General features: G+C 45.8%; 1 protein-coding gene across 1 annotated transcript in view; it reads left to right on the forward strand.

Annotated features, from left to right (window-relative positions):
• The window catches only part of LOC146009767 (alpha-2-macroglobulin-like protein 1), a 171,592-nt gene that overhangs the window by 144,852 nt on the left and 12,277 nt on the right, over positions 1-14,463 (forward strand). The window contains exons 28-32 of the mRNA XM_083150228.1: positions 828-896; positions 3,374-3,536; positions 4,925-4,998; positions 5,630-5,809; positions 6,361-6,576. Coding sequence (XP_083006354.1) covers positions 828-896; positions 3,374-3,536; positions 4,925-4,998; positions 5,630-5,809; positions 6,361-6,576 — 702 coding nt within the window. The remainder of the gene's footprint in view (positions 1-827; positions 897-3,373; positions 3,537-4,924; positions 4,999-5,629; positions 5,810-6,360; positions 6,577-14,463) is intronic.

The raw sequence follows: 14,463 nt of genomic DNA on the forward strand, positions 1-14,463 counted from the left end.
CCCCTGGGCATGCACGGACATGTCTGCTGTCAGGGACAGCAGACATCGTCCCTCTGTCACTGCGTCTCTAGACGCAGTGACAGTTTTAAGCCATGACGTATATATACGTCAACGGTCGGGAAGTACTTCCCGGCCATGACGTATATATACGTCAAATGTCGTGAAGGGGTTAAGTCACTTTGTAGTGTTTTCACATCCTCTCCTGAGTTAATTGCCTTACTCAATTTTGTGTCTTCTGCAAATATTGCAACTCAGTCACTACTCACTATGGGCCTTATTCTAGTTCACTCTTTCTGACAAAATCCTTCTTAGATGGACAAAACCATGTGCACTGCAGGGGGGCAGATGTAAAATGTGCAGAGAGAATTAGATTTGGGTGAATTATTTTGTTTTTGCGCAAGGAAAATACTGCCTGCTTTGATTTTACACTGCAATATAGATCTCACTTTGAAGTAAAACCCCACCCAAATCTAACTCTCTCTGCACATGTTATATCTGCCCCACCTGCAGTGCACATGGTTTTGTCCATCTAAGAAGGATTTTGTCAGAAAGAATGAACTAGAATAAGGCCCTATGTCACTTTCAATAACATTAATGAATATATTAATTGCCTGCCAAGTCTATTTCTGCTTTCGATCCCTGTGGGCCTTCTGTGGTCGATCCAATGTATGTCGTCCTTCATTGGACTGACCCTATGATCCATTCCCCGTGAATGCAATCCATGATAATCATGTAGAAACACTTTTAGTTAATGTAATAAATCATGAACTACATTGAAAAGCTTTCTGACACCTGTCTGTTATTTCTCCATCTCTTTCATGAGTTAGGCAGATAATGAAATTGCACGAACGGCCTTTATCCTCATCTGTCTGCTGGAGCATAACCAGGCCTACAATGTAAGTTTGTCGGATTTAGTGATTTACTTTCTTTTTTTTGATGCTGCTTCTTATTGTGTGTTACTAAGCTAAGGACTGCTGGATGTAAAGAAAATGTTGTCCAAAAATGGTGTTTAGTTATACATTCATTTAGAAACATCCCCAACAAAAATAAAATTAAAAAAACTTAAGTAATTATGTATGTGATTTCACCTTTAGGAGCACATTCAATTATCTATGGTGTTTACAGCACAGCTAAAGGTCCATACACACTGGGCGATTTTGCCCAGCATATATGGACGATGATAGGGGAAAACACTCAGTGCTTACACACTGGGTGTTTGTCGCCCACTTTATAGATTTTCCCCGGGGTGGATGGCTTTCTATAGCAGGGCAATATGGAAAGCCATCCACTCTGTCACTCATCTGCTAGTAATACTACCAGATGATGCTCACCGATGCCCCGGACCGTACACACTGGGCGGCTTTCAAGCTGAAAGCAGCTCAAAAGAGAAACTGAGCTGCTTTCAGCTCAAAGTCCCCCAGTGAGTATGGGCCTTAACCGCTTCTGAGCAATGTAATCTCTTAGTTAATGGGACAACTATAGGTAATCCGACATTACAATTTTCTCAGCTGCAAAATACTTAAACTTTGCCGGGACATAGGATTCGATTACTATTAGTTGTAATTGTATTCTATCTCATAATGCCTAAAGTTGGAATTCTGAGAGGTGTCAGAGTTCCTACACCGGTTATATCACCAGTGTTGGATTCTGGCATTGGTATTCTGAAGCCGTATGCTGACCGTATCTCGGTGGGAGAATGTGTGTGTGCATAGAGTGCTCAGTTTTGTCTTCTATTGATTCTTTTAAGTTTAACCTATTTAGCTCAGGCATGTTGGTCCTACTATGACATGCTGATTCCAGTAGCGGATTTCCCATTAGGCACGTGAGGCAGGGCAGCTTCCTTCCCTGTATGATGCAGGGAGAAGCACAGCTGGAACGCGTCAATGCATGTGATCTAAAGGCAGTGTAGGGTTTCAATTCTCACTAAAGGAGGAAGAGGTGCTCATTATATTCTATACTACGAGGAGGGGAAGGCTCATTATATTCTATAATATAGAGAAGGGGACGCACATTATAGTCTATATCAGTGTTTCCCAAACTGTGTGCCTAGGCACCCTGGGGTGCCTCAGGACACATGCAGGGGTGCCTTGGGTTGGTGGACCAGGATCAATTCATATTATATATGGTCAATGTACCAGGCAAAACCAGTGCTGCCATTCATAATATATGTGGACAAACAGAAGTAAATCCTGTCCCTCACCAGATAACTGTGACCTATAAACACAATGCACTTCATTTAATATTTTTTTCTGAATTTCTCGAGAAGAAGCATTTGGCCTAGGGGTGCCTTGAAAATGTTTTGATGCTCTAGGGTGCCGTGATTCAAAAAAGTTTGGGAACCCCTGGTCTATATTATAAGGAGGCACATTCTATTCTATGAGGGGGCAAAAAGACAAAACATTATTATTATTTTTTGTTGGGGGTATATAATGTTGTGCCTAGGGGCGGCTGGACTCGTAAATTCGCCTATGATTCTGTTTGTATGAGACAGACCAAATCTTGTAGAGTTGAGACCGATTGTGACTAATTTAGGCTCACACTCATAATTCTCATTTAACCCCTTCAGTAGTGAGTTTTTTTTTAGGCAGCGCTCCCCACTAGGTGAGTTTTTTAGGGGTAGTGCTACCTAAAAAAAAACACCACTCTGTCTCCCGTGGCCAGGCAGCGGCGCTGAGCACTATGTCAGCCGCAGCCCGGCCCTTCCCCCCACTGTCACACAGCTGTTGGGGGACAGGATGGGGGGGGAAGGGGACGCGTTGCCAAGCATCCGGGGCCAAGCAGCAGGAGCCGGGTATTGCTGAAGCTGAGTTAGCCATTAGCTCAGCGACGCTGCCCGGCGCTAAGCAGTGGCAATCCGGAGAATTTTCCGGGCTTGCCAGTCTGGGCACTGAAGCACAGCCCAGAAAATTCTCAAGATTACCACTGAAGGGGTTAATTTACTGTTAGTGATTTTTATTTTCTACAATCATTTGTTTTCTTTGTCTTTGCTGTCTGTGGTCAGTGGTTTTCTATGAGTTTTATCAGGTACTTATGTTAGTTGGGTGCCCACTAAGCTATTTACTTCAGGCTCGGACGCTCGCTGCGCTCGCCACACTGTAGAAAATCAACTCCATGCCGACATGGATAGTGGGGGTATGAGCGTACTAACTATAGTGGGCGCCCAACTAACATATAAGTAAAATACATCTACTTTTCTCTGATTTAAGTTACTAAATTCTACTAACTTTTGTTTGCAATATGTGATCTCTGTATAAACGCCTCAATTAATGGTCATTGTGCATTCTAGCTTTTTATACCTCTTTTACCTGGGATACCATGTTTGATCACTTATCTCTTCCTTTGCCAGTTTTTCATGTCAATGTTCTATGTTTAGGGAACAATTGTGGAGGATGCTTTGAAGTGTTTGAGGAATGGAGCACCCAGCGTTACATCTGCCTACTCCCAGGCTCTCCTGGCCTATGTCTTCACTCTGTCAGGAGACAGTGACCTAAGACAAAATACACTGAAGAGATTGGAAGAGACTGCTATAAAGAAAGGTATTGATTTCAATGCACATTTTCTTAGAAAAATAAATGGATTTTGATTGGCTGTTGCTCAGTTTGGACTGTAAGGGTTTTTATTTAATAAGGTTTGGGTTTATTCCAGTTATTGTCTTCTAGAAGGTGCTAGATATACATACCTCCCAACTTTTGTAATACCCAAATCAGGACCTATCTGAAAAAGGGGCAGAGCTAATGGGCAGCTGGTCATGGCCTTGGGTAGATGGGGCGTGGCCTAGCGGCATGGCCCTTGTTTTTAGCATTTTGGCCTCCCTGCACTCCCACCCTCCTTGCAATGTAGAAATGCCTTGCACTTGCATACGGTATCTCTTCAGCCATCACCGGCTGGTCTGCAGTGCAGAGCAGTGGTGATCTCCGGCTCCCCCCAACTGCCCCCTCATCTGCTGCACATTACCACCCACGGAAAGGGACAGTGGGCCAGTCTCCAAATAGCGGGACAGTTGGGAGGTATTGATACAGTATATACTAAGTAGTATTTGATTGGTTGCTATGGCCAATATCTCTACTTCTTTAATCCCGAGCTTTAGTAAATATACCCCTAAAAGTGCAGGTGAGGAGAGTCAGAAAGGTTACAGCAGGGGTATTCAACATGCAGCCCTCCAGCTGCTGTGGAGCTAAACATTCCAGCCCAGTTTTGCTATTAGAATATGCTAAAAACTAAGGCAGGGCAGGCTGGGAAGCAGGAAGCACCTGTGACGGGCAGCACCCCAGAAGCTCCGGTCATGGGGATGGGTGTGCTGGCAGTGGTAGCAACACAATGTTGGCGGCCCATGCGCAGTACATGATCAGGGAATTTTAAAAAAAAATACCCTAATAATGCTACGGAGACTCATCGCAGAGACAGAGCTTTAGAACAAGCTCTGTCCCTGCATGCAATAATTAATACATCCATGCGATGTAGTCATTGTAGTCAGTAATCGCATTGCGATTAGGGACTATATTATTACATCACATCTGATAATGTGGATGGTTATAAATCAGCCCCTTTAGAGTTTGCAGGGTTTTTATTTATTCATTTGTAATGCCGCATACAGCTATACTATTTTTTATGGTTCCTAGTCCAGTGCTGGAGATAACATATAGGTGTATTGATTTTTTTTTTTTCGATGACTGAAAAAAATGGAACTAATTTGATTCCTGACTATTCAATTGTGGCCGTTTTAGCCGATATATAAGGCATTTTTTGCCAATACCGTTTCACTTTTTTTTCTCAGCGAGGCATTGACGAAAAATGCCTCAAAAAGCTGCAGAAACATCTGCAATTTTTCCTGCAAAGTGGCAAAGACACATGGATCAAACTTTTCATCTAGGTTTAAAAATCTGCACTCCAATTGAATAGGGTTATTCCCATTCTCCCCAAAAAGAAAAGAGAAAAGTGCTGATATTTCGCCTAGAGTGGAGTGGCCATTGGTCAAATGGAGATGGCAGAAGTGAGCATGTATGTAGATGAGGCTGGAGATGTAGGAAGCAGTAGAGTTGGAGAGGGCTTTATTCATTGGGGTGAGGCGTTTAAAGAGAATTCTGTGGGGGAAGAGGAGCCAGTGCAAAACTAGCCATACACTCATTTGGCCACTTTTCACACGATTCTGACAGATCGGGCCAAGAAAACGGTACACACAACCAATTCGGCCCTGTACGCATCGGATCGGAGTCGGAGGTCGAACCTGCTGCACCTCCGATCTCTGACTCGGACCTCTTCCCGCCAGTGTGGAACAGGGTCACATGCAATACATCACATGTCAAAGGACTACATACGATACATCGCATGCGGTCCTTTGACATGTAATAAATAGCATGTCCCGGGCAGCTCAATGGGGATCAGCTGGCCATACGCTGCTGCAAGAAGTTGCAGTAGTGTATGGACACATTAAGGCTTGGTGGAGAGGGCAGGCAGTAGTTGAGTGGCGTGAGAGGAGAATAAGTCTAGCTGCAGCAATAAAGATGTACAACATTAAATCCAGCACTTCTGCAGTTTATATTACATGGCATTATTATGTTCTTCATGTATAGTTTTGTAGTAGGATGAGTATTTATTTTTTGCTTTATTCTTTTTGGAAAACTTCATCTAGATAAATCTATGCATTGGGAAAAGAGACATGGAGCATGGAGACATCGAGCTATCTTCATATATTGTTCTTGCTTTGCTCTCTGAGAATGAAACAACCCAGAGAGATCTCGAAGAAAGCTCATATATCGTCCGTTGGATTGTGGGACAACAATCGGCATCAGGAGGATTCATCTCCTCTCAGGTTACACTTCCCATTTATAATAACTCCAGATCTGTCTTCAGACTTAGGGGCCGTTTCAGACCCCCTCCGTCCAAGATAAAAGCCATTCTCTGTCCCAACCTGTGCCCCATTTGGTGGGTCAAATTTGGTGAGAACGTTTTTTCAGGCCACAGGTTGAAGACCCTTGCTGTAGCTCATAACAACTTACCCTCCCAATTTTTGTAGTCCTGATTTTTGGACACTGCCCTGCTGTCCCACCTATAGGCTGCAGTATCACACATGGGTGAAAAATTGGTGGGGAACGCACTTCTGAATTGCAAAGCAGCCATCTAAAAAGTTCCGGAAAGAACTGGAGAGCCACAATATTCATCTTTTCGATGCCCCGGGAGCTCACATTCCTGGTTCCGACTGCAGCCCAGACCCCTCTTTGTGCTGTTATGAAAAGAGAGACGTGGTCAGACCAGGATGCATTATGGTCCTGCTATGGCATAATTGCTAGGTAGACTGTTGGGAAATAAATAATAAACTCCTATATTATTCCTCCTAAAGATGTAATCTGTTTTGTTTTACAGGACACTACACTAGGTCTACAAGCTCTGGCTAAATATGCCAAGGCCATGCACCATAAGAAGGGAAATGCAACAGTCACAATTGAGTCAAAATCGGGATTTCACAAAGAGATTCATGTGGATCAAAGCAACAGCCTTCTTGTACAAACAGTAGACCTGCCAGAATTCCCTGGAGAATATACAGTGACTGTGACAGGAAACGGCTATGTCTATGTGCAAGTAAGTAGTATATTGTTTTCAAAAAATTAAAAACTGAATTTACAGTACCACATACAGTATATCTAAAGAGGGTTGTTAAGGGTTCTCCAAGGAAGAGGTTTCATAATCAATTCAGCAATTTTTTTTTTTTAATTCAGTGTGCCTCAAACTCTTATTGAATAAAAGTCATGATGGATGAACAGATATGCAGGGAACACACTAAAAGATATGTCCACCAATCATGCGGATTGGAGCAACCTATTGGGGACATGTAGCCGGGCCATTGGGGTATGTCAATTGCTGTAGATTGCCGCATCTTATGTGGTACCTCCCCCTTTCCTTTTGGACCTGGCATAGGCAAGTGTGCTTTCACATGCTAGGTCCCATTGGTGGCTATGCCGGGCTGGGTACACATCACTTAGTGTGTACCCAGTATTAAGTGGCACATAAATTAGAAATATTGCTTCAAAGCACCCGGTCATGTGTTTGAGACCATTCAGGGCCCTATGGGGGTTCTCTGGTTGATTTTCAAGGCTGCGAATTCGAAGCCTTGCGAGTCCACCAAACCCAGCCCAGCGAATGCCGGCCACCCACGCCATGTGTGTTCCCAGTGGGTGATGTCAGCGGCCCACCCTCTGCACCCGTGTCAAAGCCTCATTACCGTGGGAACGAACATGAAATGCTTGACATTCCCATATGCCCCATGCCCATTGTCCTGGGTGCATGCACCCGGCGAACAGACTGCATGCACTCTGCATCTGCACATGCGCAGAAACCATACTTGCCAACTTTCAAAAACTAGTTTCAGGGAGAGTCTAGGTGGTAGTAGAATGAGCTGCGCAAAGTCGCTGAGGGGTGTGTCATCCTCCCCCCAAAAGGTGTGTCCCTCCCCATATTACACACAGTACATTATACACAGTCCCCTCCCTCATATTACACCAAGAACATTATCCACAGATACCCCTTCCCCCATATGGCTGTGCATTATACACAGCCCCCCTCCTCCCTTCATATGGCTGTGCATTAATACACAGCCCCCATCCTCCCCCCATATAGCTGTGCATTATACAAAGAACTCAAACAAAAGTAAACCCACTACACACTTACCATTTAGTGGTTTTCTATAGCCACATAGGGTGCACTAAAGCAAAAATGCAGTAAAAATTCTACTTTGTGGGGTTTTACTGCATTTTCAAATGCACTAAAACACGCATGCCAGTGTACCGCTGTGATGCCCTATAGAAGCCAATAGACTTCCCTCTCCAGCGCTGCATGAGCGCTGCATGAGCGCTGCATGAGCGATGCATGAGCGATGCATCAAATATCCTTCCCAGAATGCCTCATACCTGGCGCCGTCACTTTGCGCATGCACAAAGGGACTCCCTGGTCTCACACCCAGAAGTTCAGCACCAGAGTCACATCGCAAAGGACAGCCCTTATCGCCCTTTGCATTTATAATCGCATATGTTAGTGCATATGTGATTAGTATGGAATCCTATTGATGCTGCGAAGTGGGGCCGCGGATGTTAGAGCATCCCGTCCAAAATTATAAAGGAAAAGAAAAGGACGGGAAATGGAGGAGTAGAGGTGACACTCAGTTGGAATAAGCAGGCTAAATGCCGGAGGGAAGCGATGATACACCTAGTCGCCAATGCCATGTGTGCTGGTAGCGGGTGGTGTTAGATACACATAATGGAAGAGGAAATATTTGGGGCTAAAAGGAATAGGAATGTCTAAGACTGAACTAGCAAGGGATTAAATCTCCTTTCACAAAGAAAAATGGGTACTCGTGTACTTTCACGGCTCCCATCTCATGCCATATGTAGTGGCATGCGATTTTGCCGTTTTTATGCATTTTTAAATCGCATGCAATCGCATGTGATCGCATGCGATGCGATTGCATGCGATGCGATTGCATGTGATTTTTAAAAATGCATCCAAATGCATTGAAATTTGTATCAAACATGTTCAATGGCCCCCAAATGTCATTTTTCAGGCTGTACCACCCCCACTATCAACGCGAACCCGAAGCATGGCGAGCGCAGCGGTACGCGTCCTACGACCTTTTCATACCCCAACTATCCACATCGGTGTGGAATTGAGAATAGAAAGTGTGGCGAGCGTAGCGAGCCACCGAGCCCGAAGAGTGGCGAGCGGACGCGGACACCTGTGAAGCCTGCGAGGGGACGCGTATACCTGTGAAGGTATCCGTGTCCGCTCGCCACGCTTTGGGCTCGGTGGCTCGCTGCGCTCGCCACACTTTCTGTTCTCAACTCCACGTCTATGTGGATAGTGGGGGAATGAAAAGGTTGTAGGACGCATACCGCCGCCCCTCGCCACCGAGCCCGAAGCATAGCGAGCGCCGCAAGGGGACTCGTATCCGCTGCGCTCGCCACGATTCGGATACTGGGGTTATGACGTGGCAAATGGTCTGCCTACCCCCCCCCCCCCCCCCCCCAGGGGGAAAGTTTGGGGAGGAGATGGATAGATGAAAGAGAGCAGGGGGAAGAGAGAGAGGGGCAGAGAAATAGAGGAGAAGGAGGAAGGGAGAGAGAGGGAGGGGAGCAGAGGAGGAGAGGAGAGGGAGCAGAGGAGCAGAAGTGAAGGAAAGTGATAGCAGGGGAGAGGAGAAGGAGGAGAGAGTAGAGGTAGGAGCAGAGGGGGGAGAGGTGAAGAAAGAATGGAGGATGAGGGGGAGCAAAGGAGAGGGAGAGCAGAGGAGGGGAGGGGGTAAGGAAAGGGGAGAGGAGGGGGAGAAGAAGGAGGCTTGGGCGTAGGAGATGGAATGAGGAGAGGAGGAAGAGCAGGAGTTTGAAAAATGTATGAAAGCAGGCATCCCGTCAATATGTGTGTGTGCAGAGGCAGAACTCTGGGAGGCAATGGAGTCATCTGCCGCCGGGCTCCTGATCCCAAGGGGGCACCTCTCCTCCCCTTCGAATTTGAATCAGTTAATTGAAAGCAGTTGATATTGTTAATGTGGCTGACTCCCCCTTCTAACATCATTTTTGCAAGTGTCACAACCTGTATTAGATCCCATGACCTTACTGGAGACAGGCACCTTACTGAATGAACTATTTGGGGGGGCACCAATACTTATCTTGCCTCCGGGCAACTGGGATGAACTTACGCCACTGTGTGTGTGCCTCCACTTATCAGCAGTGCACTCTCTCCCCAGGGCCACGTTCCAGGCCATCTGTTCCAGGGTGCCGGCTCTGTTCCTCACCATCCGCGGATTACAGCGCCCCAGGGTGGGTGGGTCAGGTGCGGGCGCTACCCGCAGTTTGCCTCTGTGGCTGACCAGCACGGGGGGGGGGGGGGGGTTAGCGGGCGCTAGCTGCGTAATACTGCTTACCAGCATGGGGGCAGCGGGGTAAGGCTATGAGCAACAGAGTAAAGGACGGGGTGCGGAGGTACGGCTCACTCACCTGCTGGTGAATAGCTGGTACCATGCTTGCCAACTGAGCTGATTTCTTCTTGCTCTCCTCGGCTCAGTACCGCCCTCCGGCACCCTAGGCAAATGCCTAAAGCTGCCTAGTGGTTGCGCCGGCCCTGCACTCACCATTTCTACCTCACCTCAGGGATCAGACAAGGTGGAAGCGGTGAGTGAAGGAGAGGCTATTGAATACTCTGAGGGCTAGCTGTCAGCGCTGCTCGCTGTATAGTTTGCCGTCAGGGGCTCTCTGCCTGCATTGAATATACCCCATAGAGGTCAAGGACCTCAGTCTTTTGTGTATTTTATAACCCGATAGCTTGCCGTACTCTTTAGTGAAGAGATGGTGAGGGAGTGGACAGGATCAGAGTTGGTGAATAGAATGTCGTCCGCATAATTTTCTGTTCCACAGACCCAACCTTAATCCTCTTTATGTTTGGTTTAGCTCTAATGTGGTATGCAAGCGGTTCTATCATCAATGCACAAATGAGGGGAGATAAGGGACAAATAGAAATTCGGTAGTGAAAGGAGGCACCATACAAGGCACTGTACTTTAATTAAAACCAGCCATGAGAGACAATGGTATGTAGAGTTTTAAACATAAACGGCCAGTAAATCTGGTCCAATGCTTTTTCTGCGTCCAACCCTAAAAGCAAAACAGGTGACTTTTGATTATGAATCAAGGGAATCAAATTGATAATTATCCACTTATTGGGGCAGATGTATTAAGCCGTAACAAGAGATAAATGCAAGGGTGATAAAGAGAAATAAACATCCAGCCAATTACCTGCTAACTGCCATGTTACAGGCTGTGTTTTTAAAAAGTCAGTAAGGAGCTGATTGGCTGGACATTCATCTCTCTTTATCACCCTTGCATTTATCTCTTGTTAAGGCTTAATACATCTGCCCCATTGTTGGATGCTTGATGACAGGTATAAAACCAACTTGATTGGGATGGACCAGGCCAGGAATCAACTGTAGCGTAATTCTGTGTCACTTACACAAATGTAACCTATGCCTGTGCTAGCTTAATAGATGTGGGCTCCCATGATGTCCTGGCAGAAACCAAGTAGCCATTTTGTTAACCTGCTCATTGTTTAAGTCTGGCCTGATTTTACTGTCATTCTTTTTTGTCATTCATACTGTAGCGTAATTCTGTGTTTAAACAGTATAGCGTAATGAGATGCACATACAACAGTGCCCTTACACAAGTGTAACCTATACCGTTGCTAGCTCCCATGAAGCCCTGGCTGAAACCTGACAGCCATTTTGTTAACCTGCTTGTTGCTCAAGTCTGGCCTGCCTGCACTGTATTTCATTCATACTGTAGTGTAATTATTTGTTTAACCAGTGTAGCATAATGAGACACATATACAGCACTGGCCTTATGCAAGTTTAACCCATGCCATTGCTAGCTTCATAGATGTGGGCTCCCTTGAAGCCCTGGCTGAAACCCGGTAGCCATTTTGTTAACCCGCTCAGTGCTTGAGTCTGCTGTGTGTCATTCTTACTGTAGCGAAATTCTGTATATAAAAAGTGTAGCGTAATGAGACACACATACAGTAGTGCCCTCACACAAGTGTAGTCTATGCAGTCGTTAGCTCCCATGAAGCTCTGGTTGAATCCTGGTAGCCATTTTGTTAACCTGAGTCTGGCCTCAGGCCATTTTGTTAACCTTCGAGCATACTGAATACTTGCTCACTTATCCCCATAGCCCATTATAAATAGCGTGATGAGATGCATGTCAATGCAATAGTATTGTCTATTTAGCATACTGTAAGTACAGTATTGTACAGTAAAGTAGTTCTTGCACTATAGTGCATTTCAATGGACACTTTAGGCACACACAATGTGGATTCTTTCACTATAGCATTGCATTAGACATCTGACGCATGCACAGTGGTGATTTAAAAACTCTGGTGGATGATCGCTGGTATTGCACTAATCTGCCATAAGCCATACTGTGCGACTTTGGCGAGTTGTCAGGATAAATGCCATAGGTACTGTAGCATAGATGAGGGTGGTTTCATTTGTATCACAATTGGATACTGAGCATGTTCGTCTTCGCAGCTTGCTATTTGGAAACACACACAGGTACAATAGCAGTACCTTATTCATCACTCAGTAGCAACACGCACCAGTCGATGTGCATGGACTTCAAACAACAGAGAGCTTTTCTGCCTCCTGCCTCCTCTGTCCACAAGGCTGTCCACAAGCCGCTGATCACCTACAGTAGCTTCAAGTCATGTGTGATGTCACTCAGTAGCAACACGCACCAGTCGATGTGCATGGACTTCAAACAACAGAGAGCTTTTCTGCCTCCTGCCTCCTCTGTCCACAAGGCTGTCCACAAGCCGCTGATCACCTACAGTAGCTTCAAGTCATGTGTGATGTCACTCAGTAGCAACACGCACCAGTCGATGTGCATGGACTTCAAACAACAGAGAGCTTTTCTGCCTCCTGCCTCCTCTGTCCACAAGGCTGCTTGTGGACAGAGGAGGCAGGAGGCAGAAAAGCTCTCTGTTGTTTGAAGTCCATGCACATCGACTGGTGCGTGTTGCTACTAAGTGACATCACACATGACTTGAAGCTACTGTAGGTGATCAGCGGCTCGGTGATAGGGGTGATATATAGCCTATACAGAAGCCCGACCAATTGTTTGGTACCTACCTGAAGCCTATACGAACACCTTGCTCCAGTCTCCATGTGGTGAACTCTAATCCGGACCAGCCTCCATCCCCCTGGGTTCTACAGGTCCATACCTCCGTCGCAGTGACTCTTGGCGGTGGCATTTACATCACTCCACCAACCATTCCTGCTCCAATTCCATCTGAGGCTACCTGGACCCACATGCTGGGAAATTGACCGGAATTATTCTTTGGTCATTGAGACCCTGAAGTTTGATCACCACTAGCGGTAATTATACTCAACCATTTGGGCCCAAAGAACTGCCTTTTCCTCTTCTTTGGAGCATTATGCATGCATTGACTGTTTTTACCATCCCCCCCCCCCCCCTTTTTTTAATTCATTGCGCAATTTTTTTCAATTTTTTTCTATTTTTCATATACAGAGAATTCTCTTTAAATTGTGTTATATAATAAATGTCTTTGTACTTTTTCAACCCATTTGTGTTTGACCATCATTCAGAATAACCCAAGCGCTGTATACCCTTTTCCTTTTGTCTAATCAATTAACTGGGAGCTTTACACACTCCCATATACAGCAGCTATAACTGACTCCGTGGTTCATATCCTTTTCTTCCGTTCAACAAAATACTGCATCTTTTGTTAGGCCTTTATGGTACGCATTTCGGTGCGGTGCATGGAGGGCCTTGCGAGTAGAGTTATGGTATGTTTTATTGAACCGCCACCATAGTTAGAGGTGGGAATTTTTGATCAGAGTTAGCTTCAATAGGCCACCATTCTAAAATAAAAAGCTGACCCCTTTTACACCAACTCAGTTGTCAGCAGTGTTCCCTCTAAGCTGTGGGCACGTGCGTGCGCACACAACTCGACGAGCGTGTGCACAGACATTACAACAGAGCGCACAAAGCAGCAGTGGTCCCTTTTTGCAGTTTTGGACTCAATTAATCTACGTTTCACCCATTAACTACATTGTGTGCTGTGTTTTGAATGTTTAAATGTTTAATATCATTTTGAAGTAAAGTTAACACAAATGCTGAACGTCATTTTCCAGTTATATATAAGTGACGCACAAAAATTTGAATTTCCTTCCAAAGTCCACAGCCAAAATCTTTTGCCGCACACAGCCTTCGTAAAATTAGAGGGTACATTGGTTGTCAAGAGTTTTTTATTTTAGATAAGTTGGTGTAAATTAAGTTTGGATGCATCTGGCTGTGTAAGGTTTAGGGGGAGATTCAATCGCCGTCGAGCATCTCCCGTGGGGGAGATGCCCGACGGGCCCTATTCAATGCTGTCTTCCCCGACAGCATTGAACAGGGTTTCCTGTCAGAACGAGCCCGACATCTCTAGCTGTCGGGCTCGTTCTGCCGAGAACAGCCGGGAAGTGACGAGCTGCCGGCTGCAGCTCGTCACTTCCCGGCCGCAACTCGCGGCCACGCCCCCTTCTCGCCGCTCGGCGGCCGGGACATTGAATCCCGACTGCCGAGCTCCAGGCGAGCTCACCGAGAACGGGACAGGGGCACGGCTGTCGCGCTAGCTCGACAGCCGTGCCCCTGACATTGAATACCCCCCTTAACCCTCTGAGTGCCAACATCTCTGTGGGAGATGTTCAAAATAGCCGCTAAAAATGACAGCGTCGCTCCCATTTGTTATATAAATTCAAATAACAAATGTAGTGTAAAAATGGATTATATTTCCTATATAAGGTAGAAAAATGACAGGTCATTATGATGAATAAAATTGTTTATTTGCCAATTTTTAAACCAGTTTTGACAAATTCACTTGGCACGCAAAGGGTGAATAACAAATGTGAGCGACGCTAGCGTTTTTAGCAGA

Source organism: Crinia signifera, chromosome 6 (assembly GCF_055691185.1).
Source record: "Crinia signifera chromosome 6, ASM5569118v1, whole genome shotgun sequence".
Taxonomy (NCBI): domain Eukaryota; kingdom Metazoa; phylum Chordata; class Amphibia; order Anura; family Myobatrachidae; genus Crinia; species Crinia signifera.